We start from the raw sequence: 13804 nt of genomic DNA, 5'->3' as shown, positions 1-13804 counted from the left end.
GTATGCTTTAAATGAGTTATGTTCCATTATAGTAATTTACACAGTGATAAAGGTGAGGAAGATAATTAAAATCATTCTTCTGACCTATCGTATACACTGAGCAGCCAGTTGAGACACATGTCCACATACAGAGGAATATCCACCATCATGCCTTTCTCCTGCTCCACATGTTCATACAGAGAGGTCAACACCTCCACAACCTCCTGAATCTCTACAGCCCTGCCGCCGGACCCCATCACCTCTGACCCCTGAATGACACCCACATCGCCCTGAAGTTCCGCCACCAGCGAGCTCAGAGGGATACAGTCCACTGTGAGAGAGAATTAGAGAGATAGAACGAGGTGAAGTCAATGGTTTCAGAGTAATCTTGATTCATATGTACAGTGTGTACAGGGTTTGGACAATGAAACTGAAACACCTGGTTTTGGACCACAATAATTTATTGCCCCGACGGACAGTTCTGGTGGAAACAGGAGAGTTGAGCTGCACATTGAATTCTGCCTTGATTTGATCAGCCGTGGTTTGATGTTTTTTGGATACAATCCGGCTTAGCAACCAAACATTCCTTTCAGACAGCTTCCTCTTACAGCGTCCACAGTTAATCCTGTTGGATGTGGTAAGTCCTTGTTGGTGGTATGCTGACATTACCCTGGATACCGTGGCTCTTGATACATCACAAAGACTTGCTGTCTTGGTCACAGATGCGTCAGCAAGACGTGCACCAACAATTTGTCCTCTTTTAAACTCACCCATAATGTTGAGTGTCCTGCTGATTGAACCTTCACACTCTGCTCCAATTTAGCCATGAAACCTCCTACACTAAAATGACAGGTGTTTCAGTTTCATTGTCCAACCCCTGTATATACAGTATATTTATTGTTTGTTTGTGTGCTAATATCATTTTACTTTTTATCATTTTACATTTTACTTTTTTACTTTTTAAATGCACTTACATTTTAAGAGTTTTTGCACACGTCTCAGTTTCATGGCTGTCCTGTAGGCTGAAAATCTAATCTCGCTGAGATCAGCTAAAAGAGAGAGAGAGAAAAGGAGATAGGGAGGGAGAGCAGGAGAACATAGTCATTAACTGCCAACACTCCCACCACTAGAGGGCAGTATTGAGAATCTGGATTTCAGAGATTAAAGCAGCACTCCTAAGATTGTTCCTTTGAATTAAAAGCAATATTAAATAGGGAGTGGGCAAAATATTAAAATATTATAGTAAATGGCATCAATATGCTTCTGCTACCATTCCTGCATAGACCAATACTATATACTACTTCTATAAACCCGTGTCTGGTGGGTCCCAGGAGGTTTTTCTCACTACAACAGATTTTGCCTGTTATCTGAGCAACAGTGGTGCTGCTAATGGTGCTGATACAAGAGCTACTGCAAACATGGAGATATCAGAAATGCAGATTCAGTCTTCATTTGCTCATTTGTAAATGTGAGTTTTTTCATAATTATTATTATACCTTGCTAAAAAATTATAATCTATAATATAATACATTGCAATATACTAGTGTATATCTGAAAAAATAAGAATATCATCGTTTATAAAGTTATAAACTTGGACTTTATACAACACAGTGGACCAACACCAGCAAATGATATAGGCTCTCCAGGCCATCACTGACCATCAGTAAACTTTGCATTTCATTTGTAAATCAAGGAAGCAGAGTCTGGGGGAAGAGTGGAGAGATTGTGGTCTTTCTTACAAAATTGTATTCCTTCTTCTACTTTGTCTTCTTCTAATTCATATTATTCAGTCAGACATACAATATAAAAAGCCTGAATATCTAAAGTAAACAGGAAAAAAACAACTAGACTGAGTTCAGCTAAAAATATAGAGGTCATGCATCTTTACATTGTATGAAGAGCCAATAACATGAGTTTTTGTGACAGTCCTAGTTACTATAGATTGTTACCAGGTGGTTAATTGCTGATTTGGAACAGAGCCGTATTCTCACCCATAGACTGATAGAGCTGGATCATGCGAGGGTGATCCCAGCTAGTGCTCTGAGTACTGTGACTGGAGAGATAAAGAGTAAAAAGAAACACAAACAGAGAAAGAGAGTAACAGAATGCAGAAAACAAAGCACTGTTAGTTGCGTGCCCCAGTGGTTGTGTGGATACTTATAAAATTATAATGATTACGTTTGTGTTGCGTAAAAGGATGAGGATGCAGGACGCACTGAAAGGGTTTTATACTCACACATCAATCTGATTTGCTTATCAAATAAACATGTCTCTCTCTCTCTCTCTCTCTCTCTCTCTCTCTCTCTCTCTCTCTCGCACACAAACACACACACACTTACTTGATATAGTATGGCACTCTGCTAGCTGAAATGGCTCTTTCCCATGGACTCTGGACAGAACCTACAGACACAAACACACACACATTCTTTATATGTATTCTTGTGTACATCCTTAAAATTAATGTTTTTGTATCCATCACATAATATAGGAACTATCCTACACCAAGGCATAGGCATGTCATAAACGAAAAGGTACTGGATCACTAGTGTCTGGAGGCAATCAAGTTTTGCATCTTTTTGGACTGAGAGGCTGCTGTCCAAAAAAGGCTCAACTCAGAAAAACTCTTTTAGTCAGTTTAAACAAAGGTGGAGGTATTAGACCCAAGAACAGTGCAATATCTTTTAAACACGGTGGTGGTAGCAACTGCTTTGGAATATGTATACTCCTCAAAGTGGATGGAATAATGTGAAAGGAGGTCTAAGCCAGAACCTTCATTTTAACTTTAATAACTTTAATCATTAGCTAGATGACCGAAACTTGGTAACAATTGAGCGTTTAAATAAGAGGCTGAGCCCAAAGACACATGAAAGATTGTTATAAAATGGACAAAGCAGAATAATTTTTACTACTGTTTGTTGGAGGCCATTAGTAGTAAGTAAAATATATATTCTATCACTGGCGGTTCTAGGGGTGGGGCCACACAAGCATTGGCCCCAGCTGAAATCTGATTGGCCCCTGAAGTGCTCATGACTTGTCCCTCCACTGTCCTTCACCTGAGAGCATTGATCAGATTATAGGTGGTTGCAATTTCAAGCCCAAACAACACTAGTTCGTTTTAGTATTAGTTAAAATAAAATTAATAAAATACACCACAAAAAAAAAAAAACACCACAAAAATGTAAGCAAAGACTGGTCAAATCCGAACGCAAATAATTTTCTAATTATTTTAAAAAATATATTTGATATATATTCTTTCTGTTTTTAATTTGCAACATAAACGTTTTCCTTTTTATTGTTACATTTTTGATTGCAGATTCTTTGTGTAAAACATTTGGCACAGAATGAAATCCCTAGATTTTACTGTGTTAACATGTAAAAGTGTTTGAACATGATGTGACTGGTTCCGAAGAACAGATATAAAAGACTATAAAAGACTTTTATAACAGAGTTTAAAATTACTAGCTGAAAAATCCTTTTATGTGTTTTATAGTGAATCTAACCAAAATATATACAACTTTTATGTTCCAGGTTATCATTATTAGCATAGTCCCAGATTAGCATTGCTGTTGCTAGTGATTCCAGTTGCTAACCATGCATTATGCAGTATTTTGTGCATCCAAAAATCATAAAAACACATCCACAGAGAACTTTTTTACTTCACTCTGCACTCTGTACTTGAGGCAATGTCCTTGACTAGCTGTCTTCATCCATATTAGCCATCTATTCCATACAGCCCCTTCTGTATATATTGCTGTTATGTATGTGCCTGTGCATGACAGATAAGTAAATTACCTGAGAAAAAGTGTTGTGATGAGGGTCCAAAGTCTGTTAGAGCTTCCTGCAGCTCTCGTAGTCTCTCCTCTGTACACTCCTACAGACAGAATGAGTAATGAATTATAGGTCTAAAAGTCTCATACACAATCTAAAAGACTCTGGACCCTATTTTACTTCCTGTACAAAGTGTCGTGATTTTACATCTTTCACGCCTTGCGTCTGAATCTTTTAAATAGCAAAGATGTTTACGAATATATCTACACTGATGGGCGTGGTGGTTTGAAAGTGAGGTGTGTTCAGGTAAATTTCTGGCGTATTGCCTATTGGCAGCAGAAAACACAGGTGCGCAGTCATCTGTCAGACATTTATGCTTGGTGCACATACACCCACGCTCATAATACAAACATGGACATGCAGCAGCACACAGACCCAACTTTTACATCAAGTTCACAGTGTGAACGAGCAGGTCAGTTTCCTCTGCTAACAAGCGCAGAAGCGCAGATGTGCTGCACTGTTAAAATACCAATCCGCCAAAGTCAGAACACACCTGGCTCCTAAAGGAAATGGCAAGTAAAACAGTGATTGGTTTATTTTACATTATGCCCAAAATACTCCCAAAATTAATAAAGAGAATTAATACATGCCTTTTGCAGGTTTAGAGCCATGGCAGGTATACTTTTCCCACCATTACGACAGCAAAGACACACTAACAAGCCCTTAATTTAAGCTGCGCAGTGTGTGGTTGATTGCTTGCTAAAAGAATGCCCTCTGTGTGCATTAATGTATGTGTGTGTGTGTGTGTGTGTGTGTTTTTATACCTGAAGCAGTCTCCAGTGTGCATTAAGGTTGTGAAGTGTGCGCGTGTCCTGTTCTGTTAGACACATACCAGCGTTGCAGAGCTGGTGGGCTAAAATGTTGACATTTTTTAGCCCCTCTTTCACAGGAACCAACTCCTCCTCAAATAACTACAAACAATCAGACAGAGAGACACACACACACACATACACACAAAAATTAACATATATGCAACCACTATCAAGGCATTTGACAAAATACTTTTTTTACTCAAAAATTTTACAAAACAAAAATAATTCATTAAGCTTGTTTAAAATGTTGAACTCTATACACATTGAAATGGCAAAAGTCATGGGACATCAATATATAAATGGACCATGAAGTGTTACCTCAGAGGAGATGGAAATGGCACACCCCTATAAATTCTGAGGTGATATCTTGTGAGTGGGGCTGGTCAGCATGGTCATGGCAAGGTGCCATGAATTATCAGAGTTTGAGTGAGGTATGATAATGATTGTCAGATAGATGCAGGCATATGTCATATAATAAATTACCAGTACATTAATGGCAATGATGATTTTCGATAAACACACACTGTACACCCCCACCCCCCCTAACCATTTATATTACATACAGTATGTTTGGCCAAGGGCTAATAAACATTGCTTCATTTGTAAATTTGAAACTAAACAAATTTTCTACTCATATCTTGAGTTAAATTCATTTTCTTTTACATTTTATTAAAAAAACTAATAAAAAAGAGTAGCACTTTTTGAAAGAAATGTAACATAAGAAAGGTAAAGGGCAAATATTAACCATGTAAGCTGTTTATATTGCTTGCAATTTAGGTGACGCAAGCATGTGTAAAGCATTTTAATGTAAAATTGCTTAATTTTGCTGAATTAAATACAAGTAACAAAGTAAACGAGTAACAAAAATATGAACACCAAGGGTTAAAGAAGGAGACCCCTCACACATATATTTTATGGGTGAGTGGAGTGTTATTTAGCTTCTATGAGACGTGTCAAAAGTCATGGCACATTATATAGTTCCTGTCCAATGATCTTTTGTATGCCAGTGTACAGTTTATTGCAAAATGTGAACAGTCGAATGACATATGTCTATTATAACCTATATGTAATTATATATTATTATTATTATTATTATTATTATTATTATATGTGTGTGTGAGTGTACCCCTATAGCGTCCACATGGTCTTGCAGCGTTTCCATCTGTAGTTCTTCCAGTGGTTCCCAGGCCTGCTGGATTCCCTGAGCCTCCTCAATCTCTCTCTGTATTTCCTCTATGCTGCAGTGCATCTCCTCCAGGCCGCTCACAGCGTCCTCAAGCCTCTTCCTGCGGGCACTGCAGCGCCGTAACACACTTTGCCACCGAGTCTCCGCTGTTCGAGCAGTGTGACCCACACACTCTCTCACTGATGGCTCCACACAAACCCCTGAGACAGGAGCAAAGTATATGAGTATATAATTAGTAGGAGAAGTTAGGCTGGGGGGCATAACTACACACTGACGGTGAGTAAAGGGGAAATGGACACACAGCCACTATGCAAATAAATGTTTGCAGGAGCCAATGGGAAAGGCGTGTGCTATAACTTACAGTTTTAAATTCATTTAACTCATTACAGATTTTCACCTCCACAACTAACATAAAAATCTGAATTGAAAGGCTGACAGCTCATAAACTGTAATTGAAATCACAAAACTTAATTTGATGAGTTAAGATAAATAAATAAAAATAATAACTTAAATACGTTTTACAGTGTAGTTGCCACAGTATTACTGAATAAATAAGATTAAAAAGCCCTTCTTAAAAATAACTGCTGGGATAAATCAATGAATTAAGATATATAAGATAAGATAAGATAATCCTTTATTTGTCCCACAATTGAGAAATTCACAGTATTAAAGCAGCAAAGGGATAGCAAGGCACAAAATAGCTAAAATGAACAGTACAATGTATACAATATCCATTGTTAATGTTAACATATTTTATGTCCTTTTCTGGTCAGAAAAAAAGGCCTAGTGAATGTTATTTATTTAACTCAGAGGTACAAGAAATTAAGTCTTAAATGAATTAGTTCTAATTTTTGGTTGAACTGCCAAACTGCCACCTCTTCTCACCTGTCCAGCTGTCTACGCTGCTGCCTCACAATTTTGTAAATTTAAGTTGAGAAAGAAATATATATATATGTAACGAGCAGGGCTGTACCACAGACTGCCAGCAGGGGGGCTGGTGATATAGGGGAAGAAATGGTCAGAACTCCCTAAATTCCCAGAATTTAGTGCCAACCAGCTGAACCTGTGCAGCACTAAATAAACAATCTTCATACACTAAACATGTCTTTACTACAGCTTCCACATTTGGAATAAGAAAGGCAAATAAGAGGCAAATAAGATTCTATATTGTTTGCTAAAATATCACTTTACAGCAGTATGAACTGAGATGAGAGATACAAATGGGCACCTGTGGTGGTCTCTACTAGCGCTAGGGGGTGCTGTGAGAGGAAGTCCTGAGCTGCCTCTAGTACAGAGTGCACGAAAGACGTTCTGGAGTTCAGCTCCTCCTCAAAGAACTGTGGAAGGAAACAATTAGAGTTAAAACACAAATCATTGTAATGTCAATTACACAATTGGAAGAGTATCTGGTCATTTTCTGTCAGTTAACCCTTGTGTGGTGTTCATATTTTTGTTACTCGTTTACATTGTTACTTGTATTTAATTCAGCAAAATTAAGCAATTTTACATTGAAATGCTTTACACATGCTTGCTTCACCTAAATTGCAAGCAATATAAACCGCTTACATGGTTAATATTTGCCCTTTACCTTTCTTATGTTACATTTCTTTCAAAAAGTGCTACTCTTTTTTTATTAGTTGTTTTAATAAAATGTAAAAGAAAATGAATTAAACTCAAGATATGAGTAGAAAATTTGTTTAGTTTCAAATTTACAAATGAAGCAATGTTTATTAGCCCTTGGCCAAACATACTGTATGTAATATAAATGTGTGTGTGTGGGCGGTGTACAGTTTGTGCTTATCGAAAATGTGTTTTGATATATGTTTTTCACAAAAAATGAGCCAATTTCAATGAGTTTGAGTTAGAAAAAATATTTTTTAGTATCATTTGATGAAAACGGGTCCCACAGACCCGAACACCACACAAGGGTTAAGTCTGTGCATGAGTGTGTGTGTGTGTGTGTGTGTGTGTGTGCATGTTATTATGAGGGATGTTAGAAACTGGCACTATTTAATGTATGTTGACATTATCTTACTTCCTGCGCAAGGCTCGTTGATATCTTACACCCTGTCAACAGTCTATTTTCATGCTTTATGCTTGCGTTGTTTAAATAGCGATGAAGTTTATGAATATATCTACGCCGATGAGTGTGGTGGTCTGGAAGTGAGGTGTGTTCAAGGTACAAGGACACACAGCAATGCACTCAACTCAACTTTTACATCAACAATAAACAGAATACTGAATAAAATAACATTGTTGTTCCTGTGAACAAGCAGGTCAGTTTTCTTCTGCTGAGAAGCACAGAAGTGCTGCTCCTTAAAAATACCAGTGACACACTGATTGGTTTATTTTATGTTACGCCAATTATGTTACATGCCTTTTCCGCAAAAGATGACCAAAATATGGTCCTATGTTTTGTAAAACTGTAGCGATGTTCAACCAGTAGTCTAAATGCAAAAGTGGGTGTCAGTACTCTGTCTTCAGATTCCACTGTTATGATTGGATAAAATGTAAACTTTTTATTTACATTGACTTTATGCATATAATTGTGTGTTTCTTTTCTACATCAATTTACTTAAAACGTATTTTAATAAAAATTCCAATAGCATTGCTTACAGTATCACACTATACAACAACATATGAGCCGTAACCCTGTATCATGTTTTGTCAATTCACATCCAAAGGTTTTACCTGGTGCTGCTGTCTCTGGTGCTGCAGGGTCTTAAGATCGCCCCCCAGAGGCCACGGCTCCTCAAGATCCGCCTCCTTCAAAGCCAGCCAGCCAGTCAGCTCTTGTAGGGACAACTGGAGACTACACACACACGCACACACACACACGCACACACATACATACACAAACATTCAATACTGTCTTTACTAGATTGTTGCATGAAACCTGCAGTTAACAAAGTCACACATTTAAACACACTCATACCTGTGTTGTATCCGTGTCCCACACACTCGATGACCCTCTGGTGAAGTCACTAGGTGTGACCCATTGCCTAGAACTGGAGATAAATACTGTGATGAGAGCTGCCCAGCTGGAAAAAAGACACAGGTCACACACACATATACAGAGACGCACACAAAACTATGTACACTGTATGGACACCTACTAGTACTGGGACACCTGCACATTCAATGTTTCGTCTAAAATCAATAAACACCACTCTCATTCCATAGAGCACAGTTTCACTGGTCATTTCCTTGTAGCCCACACCTGACAGTATACACGGTGGCAAAAAGTTCACATTTATCTCTTTAAGAGAGTATTATACTTTTGGCAATACTTCTCTGCTAACACTACACAAGCTGTGTCACATTTGTTTAAAAACACCACCATCAGTGGATTAGAATGGACTGTCCTATTAACGTCAGAAAACTTTATAATAAATAAAAATTGTTATTTCATTTATCATCACATTACTGTCAGTACTTTCAGTACTGTCTATTACTGTTCATTACCAGTACTGGTTTCACCATCATTATTGCCATCATCACCATCATTACTGTCATCACCATTATCAACATCACATCATTACAATCATCTTTTCTATTTTTACTGTAATCATTATTATCAGTATCACCATCCTCACACTACCATCATTACAATCACTATTACATCATCATTACAATCGTCTTCTCCATTTTTACTGTAATCAGTTTCTTCAGTATCACAAGCATTACAGTACCATCATTACAATCACTATTACATCATCATTACAATCATAATCACCATTTTCTGTAACCATTATCCTCGATATCACCATTATTACAATCAATATTACATCATTACAATCATCACCATTTTTACTGTAATCATTATCTTCAGTATCACCATTATTACAATCACTATTACATCATTACAATCATCATCACTAGTACTATTTTCATTTTCAACATCACCATCATTCCCATATTCATCCCCATTAATGCTGCCATCACCATCGTTACCTTCATCTTTACCATCATTATCACAATCATTATCACCATCATTGCAATCATCACTTTCAATACCATCATCACTGTCATCATCTTTACAATCATTATCAATTCCATAATCAACACCAATATCACATCATTACAGTCACTATCAGATTAACTGTTAACACCATTCATCTCATCATCACCATCATCTTCTTCAACATCATTACAATAATCACAATCAATACTATCATCACAACTTCCCTCACCATAATCATGGTCATTAATATAACCATCATTCCCAGCATTAATGTCATCATCATAATCATCATTACATCTTTATTAACATCAACCATCACACACACACACACCTCACTCACACATTCTTCTTCCTTCTGTGCATTTGCGTGTCCCTGTGGTTTGGCTTTAGTCCAAGCATATGGAAGGAGGATGTGGGATAACCTTTATGCATATATGCACATACACACACACACACACACACACACACACACACACACACACACTAACCACTGGTGAGATCTGCTTTATTCATGAGGGTGTTACATTGGCAATCTTCTTCTTTAACTTTCTCTGACACACACTCACAGCCACACACACTCATATGCATGTCTGCACACTATATGGGATAGACAAACAGATAGACACTCACATGTGGCCACACACACGCACACATATGCATGTACTGAACTTTCTTTTATCATTTATTGCCACTTAGGCTGAGTTTAATTTGACTAATACTAAAAGTCATTTTGTGTTGATCTAAAATTAGAATGTGAAGTAACTCATACACTGAAACCATTTGAATTTCTGAAGATATAAAATGCAGTTCACTGAATCCTCATTTGAAATTCAAGAGTTTAATGCCCCATGATCCTGTATTATCATAACATTTCTTCATCTCAGACTGTAACATAACAGAGGAAACTAATGAGATCAGGCTAGCTGGATATGAAGACTTTCTTATTAGTAGCGTACACTTGCACAATCTTAACATTTTTAGATGCATCTCATTTCCATCAAACTGCCTTTTGCAGTAAAAACAATTTACATTATAAAATCTTGTTTCCACTCTTCTCTTTTTTGATCACAATCAGAAAACTGTGCTTATAGTAGCACAATGTAACTCAATTAAAAGAACAGAGAATCTTTACTATAGTGAATGTATGAAGACTGTAGCACAATGTAACTCAATTAAAAGAACAGAGAAAATGTACTATAGTGAATGTATGAGTACTGTAGCACAATATAACTCAATTAAAATAGCAGAGAAACTATAGTGAAAAAACAAGTACTGCATCACAATCAGAACAGAAAAACAGAAGAAGAAGAACAGAAACTGTACATTGTTAAAAGTATAGAAACTGTATCCCTATTGAACATTTTGTTAAAATAAGATTTTAAAATAAGATAAGATTTTTCCTTTCTTTTTCTAATTTATGCATTTGGATAAGGTGTGTGTATGTGTGTGTGTTTCCTTTCATAGAACTGCAGGCACTTTAATATATCTTGGAGGTTATGGGCTTTCTTAAATAATCAACACACACACACAACTACACAAAGCATGCACTGAAATCATTAATGTGCTCAGTCAAGTGAATCATTTAATTAATGCCCCAAGTCAGTCTGAGATGAGCACAAAATGACACCTCTGTCCCTATACTAACCCCCCCCACACACACACACACTTTTTATACACAAAATCACACATGCAGACATATTTCACCTCAGTATGAAAACACAGGCTGTTTAAGAAATGGTAATGATGATGATTATGATTATGATGATAAAATAAGATAATAAATCTATACATATTGTATGTACCTACTTGTAAAAAAATAACGTAGGTGGAAATTTGAGTCTGAATGTACAGTACAGGCCAAAAGTTTGGACACACAGTGTTTTCTTAATTTTCATGACTATTTACATTGTAGATTCTCACTGAAGGCATCAAAACTATGAATGAACACATGTGGAGTTATGTAATTAACAATATATATATATATATATATATATATATATATATATATATATATATATCTGATTACTGCTTTGCACACTCTTGGCATCATTCTCTCAATGACCTTCAAGGGGTAATCACCTGAAATGGTTTTCCATGAGTCTTGAAGGAGTTCCCAGAGGTGTTTAGCTCTTGTTGGCCCCTTTGCCTTTACTCTGTGCTCCAGCTCACCCTAAACCATCTCGATTGGGTTTTGGGTCATTTTTTATTAAGTCCAAACTTTTGGTCTGTACTGTATATATATACTTTCATCCACTGAGTCTCCTCCTGTTCTTCCACATCCCAAAGATCTGCTATCAGATGTATATCTGAGATTGGGATGACCAGTAAAGAAAACTGTTGGTCATTATCATTTATTAAATCAGTTTAACCCTTTGAGGCACCTCCTAATTTTTTTTTATTTCTTACTTGGTAAATGTGTTACATTTAAAAAATTTAGCACACAGAAACTGATGTGAAAACTGTAGCTTTTCTGTAAATCTGCCATTTTCAAAGAAATATGTGCCTAAAAGGATAATGTAGTCTTATAAAAATAAAAGTAGCAGTTAGAAGATGGGTAAATTGGGGGCAAAAAAGGATGAACCTAGTCAGCAATTATTTATTCAATCTTCATTTATTTCCCAAACAAATGATCCAGTCTTAAAGTGGTGAGCCCGTGTCCACTGCAGCCTCAGCTTTTTGTTCTTATCTGACAGAAGAGGGACCCTGGCATGGTCTTCTGCTGTTGTAGCCCATCTGCATCAGTGCTGGATGTGCTGTGCATTCTAGGATGCGCTTTTGCTTGTCACAATTGTACAGAGTAGTTATCTGAGTTACTGAGTTACTGTAGCCTTTCTGTCAGCTCCAACCAGTCTAACCATTCTTAGCTGAGGTCTGTGATCAACAACATAGTTTTGTCTGCAGAGCGTCTGCCCACTGCATGTGTTTTATTACACTTTTCTGAGTGTAACTCTAGAGAATTTTTTTCTAAACTTATTTTTATATTACATATAAAAGTTTTAAGAGTTTTTTTTATATAAATTCATATTCTGTATTCTGCAGAGTCCAAATATTTAGAACCCATTGATTGTGAATAAAATGTATCAAAGACACACACACACACACACACTTACCTTCTCTCTTGCTCTTTGAGTTTCTAACTGAGCCGTTCTGTGTGTTGCTGTGTATTGTGTCCCGTACTCGTACTGGGGTGTGCGGGGACTTTCTGGGTGGCAATCTTGGTGCTACTTCAGCAACACTTTTATCACTGCTCTGAAACACAACCACAAACACACACGTGTGAATGTGCATCACAATCCAGATGGTATGTCTTTTTTATCTTTCCCAAACAAACACACACTCACACAGACACACACGTAAAGACTCAGGAACACATAGACTTACCATGATGCTGAAATCTGCATGAAATCCAACCAAATAGCTGAAGAATGAGTAAAACAGAGAAATGAGCTAGAGAGGGAGGGAGAGAGAGAGTGAAACAAATGCGTAGAACAGAGAAACTGAGAAAGAGGCAGTGACTAAATTCAGGAGAGAGAGAGAGGAAGGAGGAAGAAAATGTGTAAATGCAAAAAAGACAATTGGCCATGTGCTCTTGTGTGTGTGTGTGTGTGTGTGTGTGTGTGCCTGGAGGGCTGTATGCAGTGAGGGTACTGCCACATTAGCTCATCCTCATCATCAGTGCACACGACCAGCTCTCCCGAGGTTTACTTTCACCAGGAGAGACCACAAGATGGGGGGGAATTGGAGGGGAGTGATAAAAAAACAAGAGAAAGAAAAAGAGAAAGAGAGAGAGAGACGAGGAAAAAGTGAGAAATGAGAGTAAGTAAAAAGAAAAGACAGAGAGAGATGGGGGGTAAATATTAAACAGTAAGAAAAATAAAAGTTTTAAAAAGTCTTGCTGGTAAACTTATATATGTTTGCAAAATGTTGACCAATCAAGATGTAACCCTCACCCCCACCACACACACACAAATGCTGACTGATATTTTTACTAACCAATCAGTTTGCCATCTTTGTCACACCTCTTTGTCACACTTA

At 37.2% G+C, this 13804-nt stretch overlaps 1 protein-coding gene across 1 annotated transcript in view; it reads right to left on the bottom strand.

The window, feature by feature from the left end:
• Positions 1-13261, bottom strand: part of LOC103035994 (dystrophin-related protein 2-like) — a 30393-nt gene extending 17132 nt beyond the window's left edge. The window contains exons 1-12 of the mRNA XM_049466719.1: positions 13151-13261; positions 12880-13018; positions 8741-8813; positions 8497-8617; positions 7034-7142; positions 5746-6005; positions 4572-4718; positions 3772-3850; positions 2319-2379; positions 1971-2032; positions 954-1028; positions 85-310 (exon numbers count right to left, since the gene is read on the bottom strand). Of these exons, the coding sequence (XP_049322676.1) occupies positions 85-310; positions 954-1028; positions 1971-2032; positions 2319-2379; positions 3772-3850; positions 4572-4718; positions 5746-6005; positions 7034-7142; positions 8497-8617; positions 8741-8813; positions 12880-13018; positions 13151-13153 (1355 nt within the window). The 5' untranslated portion in view covers positions 13154-13261. The remainder of the gene's footprint in view (positions 1-84; positions 311-953; positions 1029-1970; positions 2033-2318; positions 2380-3771; positions 3851-4571; positions 4719-5745; positions 6006-7033; positions 7143-8496; positions 8618-8740; positions 8814-12879; positions 13019-13150) is intronic.
• Between the last annotated feature and the right edge of the window lie 543 nt (positions 13262-13804).

Source organism: Astyanax mexicanus, chromosome 1 (genome assembly GCF_023375975.1).
Source record: "Astyanax mexicanus isolate ESR-SI-001 chromosome 1, AstMex3_surface, whole genome shotgun sequence".
Taxonomy (NCBI): domain Eukaryota; kingdom Metazoa; phylum Chordata; class Actinopteri; order Characiformes; family Acestrorhamphidae; genus Astyanax; species Astyanax mexicanus.
Note: the sequence above shows the minus strand (reverse complement) of the source record. Positions and strands in the feature narration are given on the sequence as shown.